This window comes from Malaclemys terrapin, chromosome 1 (assembly GCF_027887155.1).
Source record: "Malaclemys terrapin pileata isolate rMalTer1 chromosome 1, rMalTer1.hap1, whole genome shotgun sequence".
Taxonomy (NCBI): Eukaryota; Metazoa; Chordata; order Testudines; family Emydidae; genus Malaclemys; species Malaclemys terrapin.
In genome coordinates, this window is record NC_071505.1 from 141,728,413 (window position 1) to 141,755,782 (window position 27,370).

Consider the following 27,370-nt stretch of genomic DNA (forward strand, 5'->3'; position numbering starts at 1 on the left):
GGCAAGAGGTTAAGCTAGGGAGGGTCAAGAAATATTGAGGAAGCCCCCTGTCTGTCTCTTCTTTCCCTTATTGAGTATGGCAAGATAGCAGTGTGACATTCTATACCTTGGGGGAGCACCCTGTAACCCCTATATTCCTCATTTATATATAATTGTGATCTTGCATACAAAGCAAGCCATGTGAGGTATCAAAAAAAAGGTTATAATCTGCTGAAAGTCATTTTTTCTATCCATATATGTATATCATTAATGCCTATGAAGTTGTGAGATTGTGTTGTATGGTTGTCACTAAAACATGCTATAAGTTGGGGAATCAGCCAGATATTAGCTCCCCAGAGGCAACAGCAAGGAAAGTAACCAATTTCCGGGCAGGATATCAAACAACCCATCAACACCATTGTCCAGCAAGGGAGCTACAATGCAATGACTCACCTGCATGAGGCCATACCAGGGGAATTGCTCAGCCTTGCCTGGAGACTCAGCAATGCCCCCAGACATGCCTGGACTTGTGCTCCCCAAGCACATAGGACTGAGAGTATAAAACAGAACTCAGTGGCCACATGTTGGGCCTTTCCCCTGCCCCCACCTATCCTGCAAGCAACAAGGACACCAACTGCGGGGACTGGCCCAGATTTCAAGGGTGAAATCTGTAATACTAGGGACTGCAATATCCAGTGGAGTGAGAAAAACTGCTTAATCTATATGTTGCCCAGTCTAATAGGGTTGAAAGTGTAGTCTGCGTGCTTATATTTTATTTCTTTTAGTAACTAACTCTGACTTTCTGCCTATCACTTAATAGAACTTAAAATGTATCTTTTGTAGTCAATAAATTTGTTTAATTGTTTATCTTTACCAGCGAGTTTGTATGAAGTGTGTGGTAAATCTGCTCAGGTTTTGCAAAGGCTGGTGTATATCCACTTTCCACTGATGAAGTGGTGAACCAATTAATAAATCAGCATTGCTCGTCTTGAGCAGTGCAAGACAGTATATTCCTGGGGTATAGTGCTGGGAGCTGGGGGGATTTGGCTCTGGTGCCTTTCTCTGTGTGATTCATGAATGGCTCTGGGAGCACTCATGCAATATAGCTGGGTGTGGGGCTCCACATGCTGTTGTGCTGAGTGCTCACAGCGCCTGGAGGGACTTGCTGTTGATTGCTAGCAAGACATTGTGAGAGATAGCCTAGGCTGGAGAGAGTTCAGGGGGCACAGTGGTCCCACAGTCCCAGGCTGCACCCCGGGGATCCCATCACAAGCAGCTCCTGTGGAAACATCATGTTTGAGTGCTGAAGGACTTGGCTCCTATCTCTGCGCTATACAGGACTGCAAAGTCCTCTGCAGTATGGGCAGGATGGGGAGTTTAACCTCTTGTGCACTGGAAGGAGAGATCTCCTCAAATGATCCCACAAGTGTGAGAAAGGCCTCTCCATCCTGGACAGGAGATCTGTAACCTACTGTGTGATGGAATGAGAGACTGCTTTGAGAAAAACTATCCCTTGCTGTCACACATATTCCTGGGGGGAAAGTGGGAAAGGAAATTTAGCCTCTGCTAGCTTCTCCTCTTCCACCCAGTGGGACTTCTTCCTCCTTCTCCTGGAACAAGGCTCACTTGTCCCCCTTTTGCCCCACTTGAATTCCATCCCTCTGCACCTCCAGCTTGAACAGTGGCAGTCTGTCCATCTTTTGGTAATAAAGTGAGCCTGTCTGTCCAGTGGGGCTGAGTGGTCCTACCTTGGCATTTGGAGTACCGCTCCTCTTTGACCTCTGTCTGGCTGTCCCGTTTCTGGGGGCTCTGGCTGTTCCCTGGGGTCTCTTTCTCACTCAGTAGTTTTGCCGCTTCCTTCTGTGCAAAGTCAGAGAGCTGGTCTGTGTACTGCCCATAGAGCTAGAGGAGCCGGCAGAGGGAAAGATGAGAGGGGAAAAGCAGGATTAATATCCCAATTCACAGACAGCTCCACAGATGGACAGAGAGTTCCACAGTCATTCAGATGCAGAGACCCAAGCAAACCCAAACAGAGAAGACAGAAACACAGGAAGACCCAGACAGACAGAATTTGTCTCACTGTCCTTCTCCTCTGCTGGTCCCTACCTATTGGGAGGAAACGAGTTCACACCCACAGTAACTGATCCATTGTTCCCTGCCTACAATCTCTCCCCATCATCTCCAGCCACTTATGACTGGGCGTGATCTCTGTGAGCAGCTCCCCTCCACACCAAACATGGTCTGGGATTGTGGGTGGCATGAATACTACATACTCCATGTGACTGATCTTCCCTCAAACATGTCTGTCTCCTCTCACCATATTGCTGGGGCCAGGCCACAATCCAGTGCCTTCTCCAGGGCTACAGACTCCCAACAACTTCCATTCCTAGCAAGAAGAAGAACAGGAGTACTTGTGGCACCTTAGAGACTAACAAATTTATTAGAGCATAAGCTTTCGTGGACTACAGCCCACTTCTTCGGATGCATATAGAATGGAACATATATTGAGGAGATATATATACACACATACAGAGAGCATAAACAGGTGGGAGTTGTCTTACCAACTCTGAGAGGCCAATTAATTAAGAGAAAAAAAACTTTTGAAGTGATAATCAAGCTAGCCCAGTACAGACAGTTTGATAAGAAGTGTGAGAGTACTTACAAGGGGAGATAGAGTCAATGTTTGTAATGGCTCAGCCATTCCCAGTCCTTATTCAAACCGGAGTTGATTGTGTCTAGTTTGCATATCAATTCTAGCTCTGCAGTCTCTCTTTGGAGTCTGTTTTTGAAGTTTTTCTGTTGTAATATAGCCACCCGCAGGTCTGTCTGGTCATTCTTGGGCCTCATTTTGTTTGTCAATGTACCCAATTATTGTAATGGTAATGGTTTTGTTGTATTTCCAATTATTATAATTATAATTGTTTGCATTTGTGTTTGTTATATCTGGTGTTTAGTCAATTGTAATGGTTTTAGTTATATTCACCTGGTTATAATTGTTTGGTTTGTTTGCAACAAATACAAAAGATTTATATGGTGACCACTCAAGAATTGTTCTTGAGAGGTCAAAAGGGGGACAATGTAGATAAATCTCTGATAATTTTCATATAACTTTACATTGTGCCTCTTCATATAACCTTGTGGTGGGTCTACCCACGTGTGACCTCTGTTTTCAGGGAACTTTGTATCAAAGCCTCATTTAGAAACTTTGCATTGCCCTTGGTATAATATTATAGCCCCTAAAAATAAAATATGATAAAAGAAAAATTTCTTTTTGCTAGCAGTAAAACAAGAGCTCTCTTCTCCCCCCCCCCCCACTCTTAATCAATTGCCCTGTTGAATGAATGAGGTGTGGATGAGCAAGGCATGGAAGGCAGCACCTCCAGACAGCCTCAACTGTTGGAGAGGGGCTGGGAGCCAGATCCAAGGACAATAAAACGTGTCAAGTGGGCTCATTAAAAACAAGCAAACATACCGAGGGCCTCGGGGGTTAAAAGCAAGCACCTTCTTTTGGAAACACCCTCTTTGCAGCATTGGAACAACACTCAAAAAAAAGCAGCACAAAGGACCAATGAACACAGACACAGAGTTTAAATCTGGTATAAATTTGCATAAGAGGAAAGCTGCTATAAAAGTGAGGTGTCTTGCAGAGGACCCCGGGTCTCGTCTTGTCAACATGGGAGCATCGATCCGAATCGGCAGAAGCCCGGCTCCACCCCCTCCCCCATCTAACTCACCTGGCCAGTAAAGTTAAGGGGAGCAACTAATTGGTAACAACAAGACGGAGTGTGTTTGTGTGTGTGTGTGAGTGTAAGTGTAATATATTATATGCATATAATACAGTGTTAATGAATACATGTATTACTAATAAATGTAGCGTTTTGTCTTATTCCCCCTAAAAAGATCCTGTGCAGTACTTTAAGTACAACAGCAGCACCGAGCAAGGGGCACCGGGGTCCTAGGAGGGACACGGGGGCCAGAGAAGAGGAAAGGCGGATCACTGGCCTGCAGAGGGCACTCCAGAGGCTGGTGAGCTAATTCCCTGGACGACCAGCAGGAGGCGCCCCAGGGGTGAGTCCGGACCCTCTTACAAACGCCAATATTTAAAAAGGGCTCTAGAGGTGATCACGGCAATTACAGACCAGTAAGTCTAACATCAGTGCCAGGCAAATTAGTTGAAACAATAGTAAAGAATAAAATTGTCAGACACATAGAAGAACATAACTTGTTGGGCAAAAGTCAACATGGTTTCTGTAAAAGGAAATCATGTCTTACTAATCTATTAGAGTTCTTTGAAGGGGTCAACAAACGTGGACAAGGGGGATCCAGTGGACATAGTGTACTTAGATTTCCAGAAAGCCTTTGACAAGGTCCCTCACCAAAGGCTCTTACGTAAATTAAGTTGTCATGGGATAAGAGGAAAGATCCTTTCATGGATTGAGAACTGGTTAAAAGACAGGGAACAAGGGTAGGAATAAATGGTAAATTTTCAGAATGGAGAGTGGTGTTCCCCAAGGGTCAATCCTAGGACCAATCCTATTCAACGTATTCATAAATGATCTGGAGAAAGAGGTAAACAGTGAGGTGGCAAAGTCTGCAGATGATACTAAATTGCTCAAGATAGTTAAGACAAAAGCGGACTGTGAAGAACTTCAAAAAGATCTCACAAAACTAAGTTATTGGGCAACAAAATGGCAAATGAAATTTAATGTGGATAAATGTAAAGTAATGCACATTGGAAAAAATAACCCCAACTATACATACAATATGATGAGGGCTAATTTAGCTACAACTAATCAGGAAAGAGATCTTGGAATCATGGTGGATAGTTCTCTGAAGACATCCACGCAGTATGCAGTGGCAGAGAATATCTTATTGCCTTTATATAAATCCATGGTATGCCCATATCTTGAATACTGCATAAAGATGTGGTCTCCTCATCTCAAAAAAGATATACTGGCATTAGAAAAAGTTCACAAAAGGGCAACTAAAATGATTAGGGGTTTGGAACGGGTCCCATATGAGGAGAGATTAAAGAGGCTAGGACTTTTCAGTTTGGAAAAGAGGAGACTAAGGGGGGAATATAAGAGATGTATATAAAATCATGAGTGGTGTGGAGAAAGTGAATAAGGAAAAGTTATTTACTTGTTCCCATAATATAAGAACTAGGGGCCACCAAATGAAATTAATGGGCAGCAGGTTTAAAACAAATAATAGGAAGTTCTTCTTCAGACAGCACACAGTCAACCTGTGGAACTCCTTGCCTGAGGAGGTTGTGAAGGCTAGGACTATAACAGGGTTTAAAAGAGAACTAGATAAATTCATGGAGGTTAAGTCCATTAATGGCTATGAGCCAGGATGGGTAAGGAATGGTGTCCCTAGCCTCTTTTTGTCAGAGGGTGGAGATGGATGGCAGGAGAGAGATCACTTGATCTTTACCTGTTAGGTTCACTCCCTCTGGGGCACCTGGCATTGGCCACTGTCGGTAGACAGGATACTGGGCTGGATGGACCTTTGGTCTGACCCAGTATGGCCATTCTTATGTTCTTATGTTCTTTTGCAGCATGAAAAGGCCCCATCTTGACCCTCACATCTCACAGGGATTTTGTGATGCTGCTTTTAAAATGAAAACTCTTTTACTTGTAAACGGAGTACAGTTGATCTGGAATCACTGAGATGGTAAACACTAAGGATATGTTTACATTTTGAGCTTGAGGGTGTAATTAGCATCTTAAGTAGACATACCTGCATAGCTCTGACTGAGCTAGGGTGCTAAAAATAGAAGTGCAGATGCAGTGGTGGGAGGGGCTAGCTGCCCAGAGTATGTGCCTTGCATTTTGGACGGGATCATACTTGTGGCAGCTTGCCGTTTGCACCACCCTGACTACTTCTATTCTCAGCGCACTAGCTCAATCAGAGCCATTACAGGAATGTCTACTCAAGCTGGGAAACACTAGGGTGACCAGATGTCCCGTATTTAAGCCCTCCTGCAGGTGTCCTGACTTTTTCTTTAAAATGGGAAAATTGTCCCATATTTTCTGTCTCTTCCCCCCCCCAAATCAGTACTGGCGGGTTCTGCTCCTGGCTGGATCCCTGCTCGCCAGCCACCAGCAGTGAGTGGGAAGGGGGTCCAGTGGTTGACAATGGGGGTGGGTGTGTAAGGCTGGTGACAGAGCAAAGATGTAGTGTGTGGGGCCAGCTGCTCCCCCTGATGATCCGTCAGAACCCCCTGCAGTGTGGCCAGCACTGGCTGTGCATTGCGAGCTGTGGTGGTTGGTGAGTGCTGGCAGGCACCAGGCGGCAGCCAGTTACATGTGGCCTCTGCTGCCCACCCATTGGCCCTTTATGTGCTCCCACTCTCACTGTCCTCTCCCTGATTTGCCCCTTTGCCCCCTAAGCTCCCGGCGGGGCACATCTGCTCCCAGCACTGTGCAGAGAACCAGCCCCTGGTCGGAGCGCTCAGCTCACCACAGCCTGGCCATCAGGCTCCTTCCTTCTCCCACTACCCATATGCAAAGTACGCAGCTGCGTAGGGCACCAAGAAATTTGGGGCACCATATTTCCTGGTGCCCTGCGCAGCTGCATGCTGCTTCAACCCCTGCTCCGTTTCTTCCCTGGCCCCCGCCCCTGCTCTGCCCCAGCCCCACCTCTTCCCACCCCTGCTTCGCCCCAGGCCCGCCCCCACTCCCCTGAGGACTGCAGCAGGGGTCAGGCAGCGGTCAGTGGAGCGACCCGGCCCCAGTCTGCCCTGCGCCACTGGCTCCACTGCCAAAGCCCTGCATAGCACTAGCACTCTCTGCCCCTCAGCTAAGCTCTGGACAGCGGCGTATTATCTCCTAGGCCAACAAGGCCTAGGCCAGCAAATTTGCAGGGGTGGCAAATTTAAAATAGCAGCCCAGCATTTTTATAATCGCGGCATCGCGCGCCGCGATTCTACCAATCATGATAGCGTGTATTGAAACCACCAATGACGGCGCAACGGAGACGCCATTTAGTAAACAACATACCCAGGACTGGAGTCGCGACAATCCTAAGCATTAATTAACAATATGACCGGAAGGAAGAAATTAAGCGGTGCTCAGTTAAAAAAAAAAAGCTATACAGAAGAAAAAAAGGGAAAATGAAATGATAGCAAAAATGCGCAAAATTGATTCCTTTGTTGTATCAGTTAGTGCCGACAGTGAGACAGAAAAAAAAGTTGAAAGAAGTAGTGAAGTAAAAAGTGAAAATATTGGTGTTGATATTGAAAATATTGATGTGTATAAAGTACATATTAAAACTAATGAAGAAATTCTGGCTGCGGTTAGTGTTGAAGAAAATGTTACAAATACTAGCGTATCAGAGACTACCGGGAATCATGTTGCTCTGGATATCTTTGACAATACTGCAGAGATTTGTGAATCACATCAATCAGAAATTCAATCTGACATTGGAATATCTACCATAAGTGACGACCCGGCCCAATGGATTTTGAATGATGCTACAACTGAGTATTTATCAACGCATGGTATTAAACAAAATATCGATAGTGATTTTACTAACTCAAAAAGACAATATACTGATAAAATGCGTGTTCTAACAAAAAATGTGTTTGAACAACATCTTTTAAACGGTGAAGTAAAGCCACGGCAATATCTTGTATATTCGGAGAGCAAAAGAGCCGTGTTTTGTGCCCCATGTCGATTATTCAGAGGGATCTCTAGTCTGGCGACGAGTGGATACCATGACTGGAAAAACATATCAGCTCGACTACGTGAACATGAAAATTCGACTGAACATAAAACGTGTGTACTGACAACGGTGAAGAGAGGCGAGATATCCGGAAGAATTGATAGGAATTTAAAATTTCAAATGGAAGAAGACATTATGTATTGGAGAAATGTGTTGAAGAGGATTGTAGCAGTGGTAAAGAAACTTTAAAGCAAAGGACTTGCATTTAGAGGTAAGGTGGAAAAATTTGGATCACCTTATAATGGCAATTACATGATGGCCCTTGAGCTTGTCGCAGAATTCGACCTATTTTTAGCAAGTCACATTGCACATTATGGAAATGAAGGTCGAGGTAACGTATTTTATCTTTCATCTTATACATGTAATGAATTTATAACATTGGCTTCAAATGTGATCTCAAATATTATTAAAGAAGTAAAAGAAGCCAAATATTTCTTGATAAGCGTTGACTCAACTCCCGACATATATCATGTTGATCAATTGGCTTTTATACTGAGATATGTAAACGATGATGGCATACCAGTAGAGAGGGTTCTTTGTTTTTTACCAAATACTGGCCACAAATCAGAACAGTTAGCTGATGCTGTACTTTCAACTTTGAATTGTTATAGATTAGATATCGCAAACTGCCATGGCCAGTCGTACAACAATGCCACTAACATGTCTGGTGTACATAGCGGGTTGCAAGCAAGAATTAAGAATATAAATCCTTATGCTCTGTATGTGCCTTGCTCTGCGCATTCTTTAAATCTGGTTGGAGTATGTGCAGCAGAAAGTTGTCAAGAAGCATGTTCATTTTTCTCAAATGTCCAACATCTATCTTCATTTTTTTTCTGCCTCTACTCACCGGTGGGAGATTTTACTATCTAATTTGAAGCCAGGCAGTAAAGTAATAAAAAGACTTTCTGAGACTTGCTGGTCATCTCGAGTGGAAGCTTGTCATAATTTGAGTGAAAACTGGAATGCTATAATTAAAGCCCTAAATACAATAAAGGAAGATGCTACTGAGAAACCTGTTACACGTAATGAAGCTGCAGGCCTGCAGCAAAAACTCGATCAACTTGAGGCAGCTTTTATGGCTGTATTTTGGAGCTCACTCTTGGAAAGATTTCATATAACTAGCCAAAAACTGCAAAATGTTTATATTGATATACAGACAGTTGTAGAACTCTACAACTCACTAATAGGATACATTAACTCTATACGGGACTTGTTTGATATGTATGAAGAGAAAGCCAAAGAAAAATCTGAAATTGAAGACTGCGTATCAAGAAATGTATGGCAGATTTCAGTTTCTCTCTAACATTACCAATACTTCAACAGCAGATATAACAGTTCATGCTAAAAAATTACAGCTATGCTACCAAGGAGATTTAGAAGAATCATTCGTAAATGAGTGTCTACATTTTCGATCGTATTTGGAAGGTGTCGAAATTTCTGAAAATGAAAAGAAGTCAATTATAAGATATTGCAGCCTTCTTCGAAATCGAAACATTCATTCAGTATATCCAAATCTTGATATTGCCATCCGAATGTTCGTTTGCACACCTGCTACAAACTGTTCAGCAGAACAATCACTTTTGGCATTAAAAAGGGTGAAAAACTATTTGAGGGCTAATCTCAGTGATGAAAAATTAAACTCCCTTTTTCTCCTGACAATTGAAAAGGATCTTACAACTTCTCTGGATTATACAGAATTAATTAATAAGTTTGCTGCTCAAAGGTGTAGGCGTAAACAAATGTAATTACTTACTACTCAAATACTTTTATTTCTTTCATTGTATCTACATAAAATAGAAAATAAATATTTGATATAAAACCGGACCCCCGCTTGAACGCGGCGTTTTGGATCCATGCGCGGTCTCGCGCTATAACCGAAACCGCGCTATACAGACTAAAACTAAAACAAGTTCATATGGGGCCAGCCACTGGGGGCGGCAATTATTTCAGAGCCTAGGGGAGGCAAAATCATTAATCCACCACTGGCTCTGGAGTTGTGGTGTTGAGGGAAACAATTTCCAGCCTGTTCCTGCCCTGAACCTGCAGACTCCACAGCACCCCCCGGGGCAGGGACTTAGCACCCTCTTCACCTGCTTCCCCCTACCCTGGGTCCTGCCCCCCGGCAGTGCGGGGCTGCTCTGACCCTCCCCTGCTGAGCCACCTCTCTGGCTGGTTCGTTGAAGCCCCTGCAGTCAGGTTCCCTGGGCCCTGGGTAGGGTGACCAGATGAGAGGAAGAAAATATCGGGACGCTGGCGGAGAAAAAAAAACCCGGAGTGCGAAATATCGGGACAAAACTTGGGTCGGGACATGGGCCAAACGCCTAAATATCAGGACAGTCCCGATTATATCGGGACGTCTGGTCACCCTACCCCTGGTGCACAATATGTCCTTAGGGCTTACCCCCTTCCTACCCACTCTGGAGCTGGGGGACAGGAGGTGGCTGGGTTATAGACTCATAGACTCTAAGGTCAGAAGGGACCATTATGATCATCTAGTCTGACCTCCCGCATGATGCGGGCCACAAAACCTTACCCACCCACTCCTGGAAGAATTCTCTCCCTTGACTTAGCTGTTGAACTCCCCAAATCATTATTTAAAGACTTCAAGTCGCTTAGAATCCTCCAGCAAGCGACCCCTGCCCCATGCTGCGGAGGAAGGCGAAAAACCTCCAGGGCCTCTGCCAATCTACCCTGGAGGAAAATTCCTTCCCGACCCCAAATATGGCAATCAGCTGAACCCCGAGCATGCGGGCAAAATTCTCTAGCCAGACCTTCTGGAAAAGCTCTCTGTAGTAACTTTTAATATCCCATCATTGACCATTGTTATCGACCTATTGACTAAAATCACTGTATCCCATCAAGATATCTTGGGAGGTGGGGGTGGGCATATGACCCTGCATGCCGCCCCCCCACCCCCCATGCGTTGCCTCTGCAAGACATGGCACCACGTACTGGGAAAGCATTGTCTCATTCTGTAAAGCCCATGGGGGTATTGTTGTGAGCTTAACAATAGTAATAATACAGGTAAAGGTGTATACATCCTCAGATCCCTCTCCAGGGCGGCCTGACTCCCCCGTCAAAAGTCTTTAGTGTTCTCACTCCTGCTCACATCACACTCCTTGTCCCTATGCCCCAGCTGTGGATCCACTCCACCTCATGGGGCTGACTAGTGTGACCCTGCTTCCTCTATTAGAAGAGATGGGCCAGATTCAGATCTCGTGCAAAGCAGTTGGTTTCACTGAAAGAGCACACACTTACACCAGGACTGAATTTAGCCCTCTGTATTTTAATCTAAATGCATGGTCTGCACACATACTCCTTTCAGGTGCTATTACTTCTGCAAATCCCATAAGCTAAACTGGGCTATGCCTGGTAATAGTTGGAGGAGAGACCTTCTGAAAAGGCCAGGTGCTGCATAGAGTGGTGTGGGTAACTCAAATAAGCCAGCGGATAGATAGAGACGTACAGTATGGTATAATCAAATGTGAAATTTCTTCTGGTTACAGACACTCCCTGGAATTGGCGCAGATGTAAGGGGACTGTTTTCCCCTTACTAAAACTCAGTGGGGGTGTTTTGGTTGGCTAGCTCCCAGTACCAAAAGAAAGGGGAGGGGTCGATGGGAAATCAGGACCCTGAGACTGACAGTCCCCAGAATCAATGGGGAGAGGCCAATGCTCCAGGTCAGCCTGATTGACAGGGTGGACAGGCTAATCAGGGAGTCGGGAGGCCAGGGAGGCCCCATCCTCCGTGTGAGCTGGAATTGCCTGGGTCAGATAGAGTGGGACCGAGCTAAGGAGAAAGTAGGGGCCCGAGCAGAGCTGTGTCAGATCCAGAGGAGCCAGAAAAGCAGCCCAGGAAGCAGGTCAGTGCTGGGAGCAGAGTCACAGAAGCAGCCCACAGAGCAGACCTGTGCTGGGGGAAGAGCTGTAGCAACCAGAGCCAGAGGGGCCAGAGAAGCAGCTCAGGGAGCTGGAGGCAGAGCAGCAGTAGCCGTGCTGAGACAGAGTGGTGGAGCTAAAGCTGGAGCAGTCGGAACCAGGTGCGGTGAGCAGCTGGGGAGAGCGAGGGCCCAGTGCAGGAAGATGCCCCCAGCCAAGACGCCTTGCAGGCCAGACTTGGAGGGGGATCGTAACCTGACAGGGCGGGGGCGACACTGGGAAGAAGGGTCCTGCCACCTACAGCCTGAGAGTGTGTGGCCACCGCCAGAGCAAGTGTCTGACTTGCAGCATCCCTGCAGCACAGCCAGGGCCTGAGAAGGAGGTCTGGGACTTGTAAGGAACAAACTGTGAACTTCCCTTACATTCCAGAGACGCTGGTTGTGATGTTCCCGTGTCATAGAGCAGGGTGGCATGTTTTCCTTTAACCTTTCCCATTTTTTCCTTATTTTTTTAATTGATTGCTGTTTAATAAATTGTATTTGCTTTGAACTGTATGAAATGATCAGTGGGTCAGAGAAGCATCCAGTGCTTTAGTCTTAAAGGTGCCACAGGACCCTCTGTTGCTTTTTACAGTGCAGAGAGAGCACCCAGGAATGGGAACATACTAGCCCCTGCCCTAAGTGACCACAACAAGGTTGGGGGTCGAGCCCCCCAGGAATCCTGGACCTAGCCTTGTTGAGGTTACAAGGACTCTGCCACACAGGAGAGGGAAGGGGAGCCCTTGAGGTCAAGCAGGCCTCTGGGTAAAGGAAGTGGGAGCGATAACTCAGATCCTTTAGCTAGCCCACTTCACTGGGGTAGTGGATAAGCCAGGAAAGTTCCCCACAATAGCGGGACCATTCCCCCGCTTACACAGATGCCCTCAGGTATTGACATGAAATCCCATGAGTTGCAATGGGGCTTTCATTCACTGTTGCATTGTGATGCCATGAAGACACAGCATTCTCCCCAGGGAGTGGAGGCTGCAGCAGCTGTGGGTGTGCATGGGACTCTTGAAATTATCTTATGACTTTAGTCATCCCACAGGGGATTCATAAACCCTGCGGGTGTCCTGGGAATTTGGGGATAGGTGAAAGCTCCACGCTTCAGTGTAGAAATTGCAGGTGCCTAAAGCCAACTCTATCTGCTTGAATGTGCATTTTTTAAATGGTATTTTAAAAAATTTGTCTGAAGGTGGCAGGGATAGGGGTTTGCTCAGTATTTCAGTCTTTTTTCCACCGCCTGCCAGCCAGCCTTCAATCTCCTCTGAGACCCCCTTCTGTGGGTACCAGATGCAACCACAGGTGTCTCCAGCTCTCTTCAGCAGAAGAGAAAGATGTGCTGAGATACCATTTGGGGAATCTCTAGGGAATACATACAGGGGACTGGTGCAGCTCACAGCAGGGTGCTGCCCTCAGGGCTGCCTAGGCAGCCCCGTCACATCTCCCTGCAGCCAGCTGAGATCTCACACATCCAGATGGCTGCAAGTATTGCCTCCAACTGCTCTTCCTGCCAGGGTGGGTGGCTGTGGGACTGCCACTCTGCCTTCCCTCTCACAGCTACCCCTGCTGGATTCCAGTGGGGAGGGATACAACAGGCAGAATCAGCAGAGACATGTGAGGCAGACCTAGTGCTGGCCTCAGCCACTCCCTCAAACCACCCTGTCTGAGCACAGGCCTCAGAAACTGAGCACCCACCCAACCTACCACTCTCCAGCACCCAGACCGCTACGCACCACCCACACACCTCCACACCTCCTCCACCAGAGATGCCTACTTCTTTGGGGCTCCACACCCTATCCCCATTACTGCTTGAAAGTATAAGGCTATGTGCAAATTAATTACAAATATGCAAATTAAATAATTTATATAAAATGTCCCACATCGAGCTGCACCAAACTTGGCAGCCATACCACCTCACAGAGAGAAAGAGCGAGAGCAGGAGGGAGATGGCGAGATCTCTAGGCAGGGACACACTTGAGATGGACCAGCTCAGAACAGCATGACTTCCCCACCCTTTAATGTCCTCAGAGACCAGGTACTCTTAGAAAGTCAGGGATTACATGGAAACTCGAGAGATCCTGGCTGTGCTCTCTTGTAGGGTATCGGGCTCCAGAGGGAGTAGCTGCCCTCCCTCCTTCTGGGCTCAGCAAGTAGGGTGGGGAGCGATTTGTTTGAGAAGCTGAGAATAGGTGGCTCCTCATCACATGCCCTTCAATGACCCGATTTTGTCCTGAGGGCTTATTGGAGCTCGTGTTCCCCTGCTGGTGGCATGTCCTGAGGTCTTGGCACTTCACACCTCCCAGAATGTAGCCCTCCTCCCCCTCTCCAGCCCACACACACGAGTCCTTTAAGATTTTCTGAGTGCCAGGAGGGGGATGGGCCCTGCTTGGAACAACAGAACCAGACACTTCAGCGGGAGAATCACAGGATATAAAAGAGAGAGACATAAAGCATCATGAGTTACCCTGAGCCCCATTCATGACAGTTTGTCCAGCCTCATTTGTAAGTGCCCCAGGAGATGGGGCTTCCATCACATCCCTTGGGGACTCTCACCAGCCCAAAATGTCCCCCATTTGCTGAAGTTCAGCCATCTGCACTTGTACCAGCCTGAACAATCCCTCTCTAGAGTCTTTGGTGTTTACACTCTGGAGACACTTGTAAGCAGTTATCATGCTCCCCTCACTCAGTCACTGCTTTTCCAAGGTGTTTTCCTGGCTGTCAGAGACTGCCCAGTTCCCCCTGCACACTGTATGGTTCCACTCCACCTGCTGGGTATGCTCCTCAGCTAACTATCCTGCTGTTGGAAATGCTCCTTATCCCTCCTCCACCCCAGAAATGCACCTTGTCTGCTGCAACGCTACTGTAGGCCATTCAGGGACAAGGAGGGAACTAGTGGGCGAGGAGTAGAAGCTGGAAGGACTAAGGAGTGGGGAGGAGGGGTTAGTATGTATCTTGAGTACTTGGAGGGTGTTAGATCATTTCTGTAGTGGGAATGTTGTGTAACTGGAGGCCTCAGCATTGTGGGAAGGGGGTTGGGAACTGAGGGAAGGAAACCTGCAGTGGGGCCAGGTTGGGCACTTTTGGGAGGCAAAGGCAGTCTGTACGCTGAGATAGAGCCAAGTCTCTGGACAAGGGAAGAAAGGGACAAGGAGTTAGAACAAGGGATTTCATTCTTACTGCCAGTCTTTTAGGATAAATCCGTCTCCCCAGCCATTAACACGAGCAGGAATAATCCACACTAAGCCCTGGTCTACACTACGAGTTTAGGTCGAATTTAGCAGCGTTAGATCGATTTAACCCTGCACCCGTCCACATGACGAAGCCATTTTTGTCGACTTAAAGGCCTCCTAAAATCGATTTCTGTACTCCTCGCCGACGAGGGGATTAGCGCTAAAATCGACCCTGCTGGGTTGAATTTGGGGTAGTGTGGATGCAATTTGACGGTATTGGCCTAAGGGAGCTATCCCAGAGTGCTCCATTGTGACCGCTTTGGACAGCACTCTCAACTCAGATGCACTGGCCAGGTAGACCGGAAAAGCCCCGCGAACCTTTGAATTTCATTTCCTGTTTGGCCACTGTGGCGAGCTGATCAGCAAAGGTGACTATGGAGTCCCAGAATCGCAAAAGAGCTAGAGCATGGACCGAACGGGAGGTACTGGATCTGATCGCTGTTGGGGAGACAAATCCATGCTATCAGAACTCCGTTCCAAAAGACAAAATGCCGGAATATTTGAAAAAATCTCCAAGGGCATGAAGGACATAGGCTATAACAGGGACCCGCAGCAGTGCCGCGTGAAACTTAAGGAGCTAAGGCAAGCCTACCAAAGAACCAGAGAGGCAAACGGCCGCTCCAGGTCAGAGCCCCAGACATGCCGCTTCTATGATGAGCTGCATGCCATTCTAGGGAGTGCCCCTACAACTACCCCAGCCCTGTGCGTGGACTCCCTCAATGGATTGTCACGCAACAGGGATGCAGATTTTGGGGACGAGGAAGATGATGGGGAGGTTGAAGATAGCGCACAGCAAGCAAGCGGAGAAATAGTTTTTCCCGAAGTCCAGGAACTCTTTTTCATCCTGGATCTAGTACCCTCCCAACCCACCCAAGGTGGGCTCCAAGACTTGAAGGCAGAGAAGGGACCTCTGGTGAGTGTACCTTTGTAAATATAATAAATGGTTTAAAAGCAAGCGTGTGTAATGATTAATTTGCCCTGAAGACTTGGGATGCATTGGTGGCCAGTACAGCTACTGGAAAAGTCATTTAACGTATATGCGGATGGAGCGGAAATCCTCCAGGAACATCTCAGTGAAGCTCTCCTGGATGTACTCCCAGGGTCACCTGATTGAAATAGGGGAATTTTATTAAGGGGACATTCAGAGGTGGCCGTTCCTGCTGGGCTGTTTGCAGGTGGCTGAACAGAAATCATCCCTGCTGTTAGCCACGCGGTGGGGGGAGGGGTGAAGCGATCATCTCAGAGAATTGTGTGTGTGTGCGGGGGAGTTAGTTGGGTTTGTGCTGCACGTTAACCCGAAAACCACAGCCCCTCCTTTTAAATGGGCAGCCCATTTTAAATGGCCAACCCAATGGGTGCTTGGTATGGGAAATGAGGGCATTGGTGTTTGAAACCATCCCTACATGTTATGAAGGTTAAAGAAGCCAAAAGACTGTGGCTTACCATGTCTGCCTGCAAGCCGAAATCTGTTGCCCGCTGACCCTGCATGTGTGATCTCTCACACCAAACTGGCAGGCCCTCAATATAAGAGGCAAAATGCGACCTTGTAAAGAAAGCATATGTGCTATGTAATGTTAACAGCTTGGTTCACCGTGAAAGAGTCTGCCCATTGTTCTCTAAAATGTGTCTTTTTAAATACTACTCTTCCGTTTTTTCCTCCCGCAGCTGCAAATGTTTCAACGCTCCCCGTATCATCTCCATCCCAGCGGATAGCAAAGATTAGAAGGCGAAAAAAACGCATTCATGACAAAATGTTCTCTGAGCTCATGCAGTACTCCCACACTGAAAGAGCCCAGCAGAATGAGTGGAGGCAGACACCGTCAGAGTGCAGGAAAGTACAAAATGAACATGAGGACAGGTGGCAGGAGCAAGAGGAGAGATGGCGGGATCAAGATGATCGGTGGCGTCAGCATGATGAGAGGCGGCAGGAAGTAATGCTTAGGCTACTGGAGGATCAAACTGATAGTCTCCGGCATATTGTTGAGGTGCAGGAAAGGCACCAGGAGCACAGACTGCCACTGCAGCCCCTGTGTAACCAACCGCCCTCCTCCCCAAGTTCCATAGCCTCCTCACTCAGACGCCCAAGAACGCGGTGGGGAGACCTCCGTCCACCCAACCACTCCACCCCAGAGGACTGCCCAAGCAACAGAAAGCTGGCAGTCAATAAGTTTTGAAGTGCAGTGTGGCCTTGTCCTTTCCTCCTCCCCTCCTCCCCCACCCCTCCCGGTGCTTCCCTCCTCCCCCCCTCCCCCCCGGGCTACCTTGGTAGTTATACCCCCATTTGTGTGACGAATTAATAAAGAATGCATGAATTTGAAATAGCAATGACTTTATTGCCCCTGCAAGTGGAGATCAAAGGGGAGAGGGGAGGGCGTTTGGCTTACAGGGAAGTAGAGTGAACCAAGGGGTTGGGTTTTCATCAAAGAGAAACAAACAGAACTTTCACACCGTAGCCTGGCCAGTCATGAAACTGGTTTTCAAAGCTTCTCTGATGTGCAGCGCGCCCTGCTGTGCTTTTCTAATCTAATCGCAAACAGCCTAGTCAGCAAACAGCACCAGTGGGCTTTTAAATGTCCAGAGGCACATTCTACCACCATTCTGTACTTGCTCAGCCTATAGTTCAACTGCTCCTTACTACTGTCCAGGCTTCATGAGCCATGGGAACAAGAGGTAGGCTGGGGTAGGTGCAACCGCACGGTGCTGCCAGCTGGGAGAGCAGCCTGAGGCAAAAGCCTCCAGTTGACATGCAGGAATGCCGCCAGCTTTTTTGCCGCCCTAAGCGGCGGAAGGTCCCGCCCCTGAAATACTGCCCCCGACATATCGACGATGATCAGGATGGCTGAAGATCCAGCCACTGCGGTCACTGCCCCCAAATGTTAGTGCCCTAGGCGACCGCCTAGGTCACCTAATGGGTTGCGCCGGCCCTGCTGGCATGATATTCCAGGCAAGACCGAATCTCCATTAGATGAAACTTAAAGAAGAGAATGATCTGAAGTCATTCCCATTTTTGTCCAGGCACCCCCGACCGACCTCACCGAGGTCGGCCAGGAGCACCAACGAGACGACGTCGACGGTTTAGAGTCGTATTGCACCATCTGCCGCCGGCAAGGCAAGGCAAGGAGATGCTGCTGTGTAGCACTACAGTACCGCGTCTGCCAGCAGCACCCAGGAGACGTACGGTGACAGTGAGCTGAGCGGGCTCCATGCTTGCCTTGATATGTCGTCTGCACGGGTAACCCAGGAAAAAAGGCGAGAAACGATTGTTTGCCGTTGCTTTCACAGAGGGAGGGGGGCCTGACGACATGTACTCAGAAGCACCCGCAACAATGTTTTTGCCCCATCAGGCATTGGGAGCTCAACCCAGAATTCCAATGGGCAGCAGAGACTGCGGAAACTGTGGGATAGCTTCCCACTGTGCAACGCTCTGAAAGTTGATGCTAGCCTCGGTACTGTGGACGCACACCACTGACTTCATGTGCTTAGTAGGGACACACACAATCAACTGTATCAAATTGATTTCTAAAAAATCGACTTCTATCAAATCAACCTAATTTCGTAGTGTAGACATACCCTGAGTTACAGAAGAAGATCTCTTCCTCCTTTTTCTTCTTCCAGACCCCAGCTGGTTGTCACAAGGACAACTGCCCATACCATGAAACATAAATGTGCTGGGCAGAGTTGCTCAGAGCTCACTGCAGGCAGGTCTGGGAAAGAGAGGGTCAGTTTCATTTAATTACTAACTGTTTCCCTGGTCAGACATTTCCATCCAAAGATCTCAAAGCACGGTAGAAACCTGAAGACATTATGCCTCACAGCCTCCTGAGGCAAGGTAGATCAATATTATTAAGCCCATGTTACGGAGAGAGAAACCGAGGCATCAGGTAGGAAAGGGACTTGCTCACATGGCAAATAAGTATCAGCTTCACAAATACAACCCAGGAGTTCTGACTCCCAGTTATCTGCTCTGGCCACCCGACCATGCACCTTCTTTCATTTGTGATGTGGATTTTCACCCGGCCACTGGATTTGAGTGTATCTGGATCACCTCACCTAATGTTTGCTCCATTATCACACACGGACCAGGGATGGACTGTCATTGGTTCAGGTCAAATAAACAGCATTCAAGCTATGAACTGGACTCTGAGCCATGTACGATGCTCAAACCAGACTGCTTAGAGTTCACTTAAAAGTACCTTTCCACCAGGGTCCAGCCAGGATTCTTGGGTCTAAAGAGGACTGAAAACAGAAGCCCCAGGGGACCACTCAGCTGAGTGCTGCTGCCAGCTAGTCAGCCTCCTGCTGCACTTGCCCGGGCAGCCTCATTTGACAGGAGGATGAAAGAGTCAGGACTTGGAGGAAAATAAGTTAGTCCCAGGGGACAGGGAAAGGATTCAGAAGAAAGGTCTGTCCAGTGAGGATGGGTTAAAATCTGTCTGGAGCTTGTGTGTGTGTGTGTTTGTTGGGGAAGAGTCTTGCAAGAAGGAGGAATCTGAACTAGAAGAGGCCAGGTGAAAAAGCCTACCTGTAGTGGCTAGAAAAATTAGTTGATTCAGGCTGGTTAGACTGGATGCTCCGGAAAGGTTGGAATAGCCCAAGTGAAAGGCCATTCATACAACAGTTCCTGCCCAATTGGAAGCAGGAGATATCAAAAATCACATTAAATGTCCACTCCTGACTGCAGGCCAAATATCCAGGCTTCTAGGTGCTTCTACAGACCTCTGGAATTGTCTGAGATCATAAGGAGGAAGGGGTAGGAGTAAAGAGTAGGACAGAGCCTTGAAAATTAGAGCATCTGGCATTCCTAGTACTTAGAAAACTGCGATATGCCAGGAACTCCCCATTCTGTCAGGGGAGAAGAGATGTATAAGTAAAAAAAATAGCACAACAGGTCTCCTGCCATTGACTGGGGGTGGGGTGTGTGAGAGAGAGAGAGTCCCTCTCTGGATGGGACTAGTTCAGTGACTGCACTTTTTCAGCACAGGGAGCAACCTCAGTACCAGAAAACCCCAGAAAAATTGCAGAGGATCCTGAGAAGCAGCTGGAGGGATGGACTTGAAAGGAAAGATTAAAAGGGTTAAGTATGTCTAGCTCAGCTAAATGATGACTAAGAGGGAACATGATAACAGTCTGCAAATATCTGAAGGGTGTAAACACCAAGGAGGGAGAAGAAGCTAAGAGTAAATGGAATGAAATTGGGCAATGGTAAATTTCAAGCTGGATATAAGAAAACATTTTTAATGCTGAAATCTCATAATCTAGTAGAGCATAGAATAGATTCCCAAAGGAAGTGGGGGAAGCCTCATGGCTTGAATTATTCTAAGGGAGGCTGGAGAGAGCACCAGGGAAAATGTATGTACATAGTGATGATCTCACAAGACTTATTGATTTGCTATTCTTGTCCTGGGCAACTGCACGCAGTTGCCAGTATAACTCAGTCCAAAACATGAACTGATTCCCATTCACCTTAGCCTTAACAGCTGCCTCCTCATACCCTGCTATCCCAGTGCTGGGCTCCCCACACAGCTCTGCCAATGCCCCTCAGTCCCGCCCTGCAGCCCCCTGCTATTGCAGTTCTGGGCTCCTTGCACAGTCCTCCCAATGCCCCTCAGTCCTGCTCTTCTTGCAGTCCTACTTCAACTAGCAGTGTGATGTGGCCACAGTTCCTCTTGGCCTTGATGTTTGAGACCTCACCATATTCATTTCATGTGTAATTTTAAATGTCAAGATAAGTCTCTAGACTTAACAGATGGGACATAAAGTCATTGCCTCATTCACCATATCTCCCACAGCAATCTCCTGGTAATCATTGTACCTCCCAATTCCCCTTATGCTTGCCCACCACTGCTCAGAGAACTCCCTGCTGCGAGTGGGGGACTCAGAGTGGGAGACTGTTCTAGTGTGACTCACAACCTGCTCATTGCACTGCCTGCAGCACCTGGAACTTCCTTGGGAAAGCATCTTATTTCGGATGTAGAGAGAGAATGATCCAAAATTCCACTGTGCAGCAGTGTTCATGTATAGATGATTCTTTGTGGGCATGCATCAGACAGTGCGTGTGCATGAGGGTCTGTGTGTGTGTATGTGGCAGAGAGCAAGAGAGAGAGAGAGACTCTGTGAGTGGGAGGGTGGGAGGCTGTGTGCATGCACATATATGCACAAGAGGTTATGTCATTAGGGTTACCATATTTCAGCAAGCAAAAAAGAGGACGGGAGGAGCCCCGCCCTAGCCCCGCCCCTGCCCCTCCCACTTCCCGCCCCCCCAGAACCCCCAACCCTCCCCCCGTTCCTTGTCCCCTGACTGCCCCCTCCTGGGACCCCTGCCCCTAACTGCCCCCCAGGACTCCACTCCCTATCTAAGCCTCCCTGCCTCTTGTCCCCTGACTGCCCCAACCCTTATCCACACCCCCACCCCCAGACAGACCCCTGGGACTCCCACGCCCCATCCAACCACTCCCCACCCCCTGAAAGCCCCCCCCCAGAACTCCCAACCCATCTAAACCCCTCTGCTCCCTGTCCCCTGACTGCTCCGATCCCTCTCCGCACTCCTGCCCCCTGACAGCCCCCCTGAGAACTCCCAACCCATCTAAACCCCTCTGCTCCCTGTCCCCTGACTGCTCCGATCCCTCTCCCCACTCCTGCCCCCTGACAGCCCCCCCCAGAACTCCCAGCTCCCCACCCCCCCGCTCCTTGTTCCCTGACTGCCCCCTCCTGGGACCCCTGCTCCTAACTGCCCTCCAGAACCCCACCCCCTACCTAAGACTCCCTGTTCCTTGTCCCCTAACTGCCCCCTCCTAAGACCCCCCCCCAACTGCCCCCCAGGACCCTACCCCCTACCTGTACCCTGACTGCCCAAAACTTTCTCCACTCTCCCCAAAAAGCCCCCCCCCGTTTCTTGACTGCCCCCTCCAGAACCTCCCTGGCCCCCTTACCCTGCTGCTCAGAACAGGGTGTTGGGCTCTGTGCGAGCCGAGCCGGACACATGGCTGCGCTCCCCAGCACAACAAAACCCGGTCCCTGGCCCTGCACAGTGCTGCTGGACCGGGCTGCAGGGGAGAGCTGCCGGCTCAGAATGCAGGGCGGATCCGGCTCCTCTACAGCTGCTCCAGAGTCCAGCCCGGGACTTTCCTGCAGCCCTCCCAGCTGCTCGCTCTGCTCTGCCGGGGGAGGGGGGGAATCCCGGACATTTTGAGTGTTTTACAAATTCCCCCCGGACGCTATTTTTAGAACAAAAAGGAGGACATGTCTGGGTAAATCCGGACGAATGGTAACCCTAGGTTATGTACATGCATGTGTGTCTGTGCAAGGTATGTGTGTGAGGCTGTGAGTATCCACCTATGTGTTTATGCTGGGGCAATGTGCACATGGAATATATGTATGTGAGAGATGTGTATGCAAGGCATGTTTGTGCATGAATGTATCTTCTTGTGAAGCTGTGTGTGCATGTGCATATGTTTGTATGTTTAAGACCTATGTACTTAATGCTGTGTGTCTGAGTGTGTGCATGTGTTCAGTGAGCGTGCAAACATCTGTGTGGCTGCATGTGTATATATGTTGAAGGAGAATGTGTGAGACCATGTACACATATATATGGGGGGGTATGTATGTGTATGTGCATGCGCACATGTGACTTCTTACTGTTTTTTTGCATGAGGGTGTGTTTATGCATGTGCACTCAGGTAGAGGACATTGAGGGGAAACCATGTGTGTTTGACTACTTGAGGTATGTGTCTGCTTATAACTCCATGCAGTGTCTGGGAACCAGGGCATTGGTAGAGTGTGTGGTGTCATTGTTTGCGGTGTCTGTGACCCTGTGTGCTTGTTTGTGTGTGAGAGAGGGTGGGTATGGGGGTGGCATGTGGCTTTGTGTGTGTCTAAGTAGCTCTGCTTGTGCGTGAGGTTGTGTCTATTAGTGCACTTGTGTTTGTATGGATGTGCTTTGATGATGAAGCATGCATATATTATACAGCATCTGGGTATGTGTGTGTATGTGTTTATCCATCTGTCTCTCATTCTGTGTGTTTATTATAATTGGGCAATCTTTAGAAGAGAACAATTTATATATCGCAAATTTAGACCACTTTTCTGTTTGCAGACACCTTCCAATTTTTCCATTTTGGTTGGTTCTTCCAAATTATTCAGCAAATAGTTCTTGTGAATATATTTCAGTCTAGGGGCCACTCGTAACTCTTTGCTGTGGCTGCTATTGCTGATGAAAGTTTGTTATTTTTGTCCATGTGATTGGTCACCTAAGCCACATGATCTGGATGGCTGACACCTTTCTATCCAGGAGGGAAATCAAAGCATTCTCAAGATGGGAAGTTATGCATGAATATTCACCAGATTGTCACTTTCTGCTACCAACAAAAATCACTCATCCAAATATTTATGAAAAACAACTAGAAAGAGGCTGTGACAGGTTCGGTCACAGAGACTCCCTTGGGACTGTCACCTGATGTGCTGAGATTACCTCTGAGCCCGTTTTCCCTGCCAGCGTGGGACTCCAGAACCCTGCCCTGTTGAGCCAGACACACTAGCCTGCTGCAACACAGACCCAGGTCTGGTCCACACCCCCAAAGCTGCAGACTTTAACCAAAAACTGCTCAGAAGGTCACCTACCTCCAGCACCCAGACACCCAGTTCCCAATGGGATCCAAATCCCAAATAAATCCATTTTACTCTGTATAAAGCTTATACAGGGTAAATTCATAAATTGTCCGCCCTCTATAACACTGATCAAGAGAGATGCCCAGCTGTTTGCTCCCCCGGGTATTTATCACCTACTCTGGGTTAATTAATAAACAAAAGTGATTTATTGAGTATAAAAAGTAGGATTTAAGTGGTTTCAAATAATAACAGACAGAACAAAGTAAGTTACCAAGCAAAATAAAACAAAACATGCAAGTCTAAGCCTAATACATTAAGAAACTGTTTACAGGTAAATCTCACCCTCAGAGATGTTCCAATAAGCTTCTTTCACAGACTAGACTCCTTCCTAGTGTGGACCCAATCCTTTCCCCTGGTACAGTCCTTGTTAGTTCCAGCTCAGGTGGTAACTAGGGGATTTCTCATGACTGGCAGCCCCCTTTGTTCTGTTCCATCCCCTTTTATAGCTTTGGCCCAAGGCAGGAACCCTTTGTCTCTCTGGAATCCCACCCCTCCTTCTAAATGGAAAAGCAGCAGATTTAAGATGGATTTCAGCATCATGTGACATGGTCACATGTCCTGTGAGACCTCATTCTTCCAGGGCTGGCCTGCACATACCCAGGGAGGTTTTCAATAAACAGAGCCATTTATAACCAATTGTCCTAGTCAATGGGAGCCATCAAACTTCCAAACCACCATTAATGGCCCACACTTTGCATAATTACAATAGGACTTCAGAATTATACTTCATATTTCTGGCTTCAGATACAAGAATGATACATACATACAAATAGGATGAATGCACTCAGTAGATTATAAGCTTTGTAATGATACCTTACAAGAGACCTTTTGCATAAAGCATATTCCAGTTACATCATATTTACACTCATAAGCATATTTCCATAAAACATATGGAGTGCAACATTACAGAGGCCAGAAAAAACATCTAAAAAAACCAGCAGCATTTTATTCAAACAAATGTTTGCAAATACTTTCCAGCTGTGCACTCTCTCACTCTTTCTGTCTATAATCACTGGACTAAATTCACTGTCATTGTAAAGCCTCTTTGCCGCCAGCTAAACCTGAGCAAAGTGGCTGCAAAGCAGACATAAGAGCCTTCCCAAGGAATACCAGTGGAGGGGTCCTTTCTGTCAGGTACAGAGCTAGCATAATCAGCTCCTCATCTGCCCCCACTGGAGTCTCTGGTGCAGGGGACATGCCAGGGGCGGGTCATGAGTATGGCAAGGGGAGGGAGGTTGGCATGGCCAGGACACATTTATGCCCTGGCTATCTCCTGTTGCCACTATATGCATAGTGGCTACAGCAGCTAGGGTGCAAATCAGAGCAGGGTTAGGGGTTGAATAAACCTTTATCTGCACGAGGAATCAAACCAGCCCCCAGAAGCCCCAGGATCAGGGAGGGGAGGTGGTGAAAGCTGTTTCTTGTTGGTCCCTGTGCTGGGCTCAGCACTAGTGTAGGATAAATCATGGCATCGGTGTGTGTGTCTTTGTCTATACATCTATATGTGTTCTTTCTCTTTTTCTCTCTCTCCAGATCTCTCTAAATATTATCACGTTGGTGTCTCAGTGCTATGCTATTGTGGTAGACTAAATTTCTCTTATCACACTGTACATGTGTTATGGGGGAAGTTTTCTTTTCCCCACCCCACTTTCCCCATCTCCACTAAGTACTCAGTGTCCCCTGAAGGTGGGAGTGACACTGGACAGCACTATTCAGCATTCCTGAATGTAAGTGCCACCACAGAAGCCCGGTGGAAGGGCCAGTTCCAGCTCTGCAGGCCAAGGAGCAAGGGGAGGGAGAGGTTTGGAAGGGCACTCTGATAGGGCTGCATGCTCCACATCACCTCCAGCAGGACTCCCCAGAACCATTTCAGCCTCATCAACCCATGTCACCCCACAGAGATCTATGTTGCCCCAATGTCCCTATTGCCCAGCCCTACCTGTGGATGGCTGAGGGAGTTCTCCAGGTAGTGCAGGTCATCCCCCGTCCCCCTGGCCTCGCACCCTGCCTCCGACGGGATCCCGTAACTGGTGCACTTCTCAAAGTGGACATAGATGTACTGGGGAGCACCACCCCACAGGGTTGAGTCCAATCTGGGCTCCTCCATCTTATGTTCGGAACTCTCCATGACGCTACTCCCCACCACAAACACACACTCTCAGCTGTGACGATGGTGCTGGTCTAGGCCCAACCCTGAATCACCTAGCCGGCTGGCCCAGAGTATGGTCTCTGCCTGTCTTGCACTCCTCTCTCTCTCTCTCTTTCCCCCTCACCCTCCTCCTTCTGTCTCTCTTACTTTCTCCTCTTCCTGCCCAAAGGCATCTGGGGCACTGATTGCAGAGTTTAACTATATTTATAGCAACCTTCCTCTGTCACATGACCCCCCCAGTGCCACATCTGATCTGAGCGAGAGGCATTAACTCTGCCAGGATTGAGTATCAGGTGTGTGTGAGGGGGGAATCCTGAAGGAGAGGGAAGAGGGGAGAAGAAGGCACTGAGGGAGAAAGAGAGCTACACAGTGAGAAAAAGACCCAGAGGAACAGAGAGACAGAAGGAGGAAGTGTGAGAAGGAAGGAGTGCCCGTCCAAATGCTCCCCTATCCCTGCTCATCTCTCCTGTCGTGAGTGTGCCACATTTACAGTACCCCATTAGTAGGTTGTCTCTCTCCTATGTTTCTCCAGCTCCCAAGAGAGCCTGGGGCACCAAAATGAAAAGGTAAAGGGGACCCTGGATCCCAGTGTGGAATCATGCAGCTAGGACAAACTGGGAATGTGCACAAAGCCCCATAGGTGTTCAAGGCCCTAGTGGCTGTGAGAGTAGCAGCACATGGAAGAGGGGTCCTGGAGCACCTCCTGAAGGTACTTATAACTAGTCTTTAACCACATCCCTGCTGACTGCCCCGAGGATTAATTCTCTGTAAGAATGTAACTGAACTGAATTTTGTGGATGCTCAGCCTTGGCTCCCTTCAGAAATGTATTTGTCCTGGTGCTAAGGTTCCCATGGACGGGAGCAGCTAGGACCTTCACCCCCCCCCCCCCTTTGCCTCCCATTTCACAGCTCTGCTTGCAGTCAGGCTGGGGAACTGGGCCTCTGAGCCTGCCAGCCAGTGATAAGAATAGGGAGCACGTTCCTCCACATGGCCCAGTGGCAGGTCTTCATGCTGTTATTGGCCTGTCAATGACTTTATGACTTTTAATGGGCTATTAATTAATGAGGCGAGGAACCCAGGAATATTTCTTTGGCAGGAATCGCATGCAGGGAAAGAGGAAATCACATGCCTGTTATCAGCCCCTTCCTTCCTCCTATGGAAGCTAGAGAGGGTCAGCCTCTCTGAACGGCCCCAGTCTCTTGTGTGTATCTCCTGGGGTTTGATTGCTCTCTCCATGATAATGGGGCTGCCCCAGTCCCCACACAATCCCCCTGAGAACAGGATTACCCAGCTTTTCACTCTGGGGACCACTTTTCGGGGAAGACAGCCCTTTCATCGGCTCAACACAACAGTCCCGCAGTGCTTGTGGTCTTCAAATGTTCCATTCCACAGCCCCAGCTTGAGACCCCCCGCTGCAGATTTCCAACCCTTCCCTCTCTCGTTCTGTTCTATTCAGAGCTGCCCAAAATCCCCTGGTGAGGATCCCCTAGAAGAGATTCCTGCTCTGCATCTCTCAGCCCCTCTCTCCCTATGTGACTCTTATAGATGGTCACCTGGCTCAGAACAGCCCAGACTCATGTGTGCATCCCCTGTCTGTGTCTCTTGCCATCAACCTCTCACCTCTGCTGTGAATCACTCCAGTTCATCCTCCATGTATCCCCTGAAGGGGTTTCCCTCTGTCTTTCTCCCTCCCCCCATC

The 27,370-nt window shown here is 48.2% G+C and overlaps 1 protein-coding gene across 1 annotated transcript in view; it reads right to left on the minus strand.

Annotated features, from left to right (window-relative positions):
• Positions 1-25,649, minus strand: part of CLCN1 (chloride voltage-gated channel 1) — a 77,462-nt gene extending 51,813 nt beyond the window's left edge. The window contains exons 1-2 of the mRNA XM_054016377.1: positions 25,461-25,649; positions 1,728-1,881 (exon numbers count right to left, since the gene is read on the minus strand). Of these exons, the coding sequence (XP_053872352.1) occupies positions 1,728-1,881; positions 25,461-25,649 (343 nt within the window). The remainder of the gene's footprint in view (positions 1-1,727; positions 1,882-25,460) is intronic.
• Positions 25,650-27,370: the final 1,721 nt, after the last annotated feature.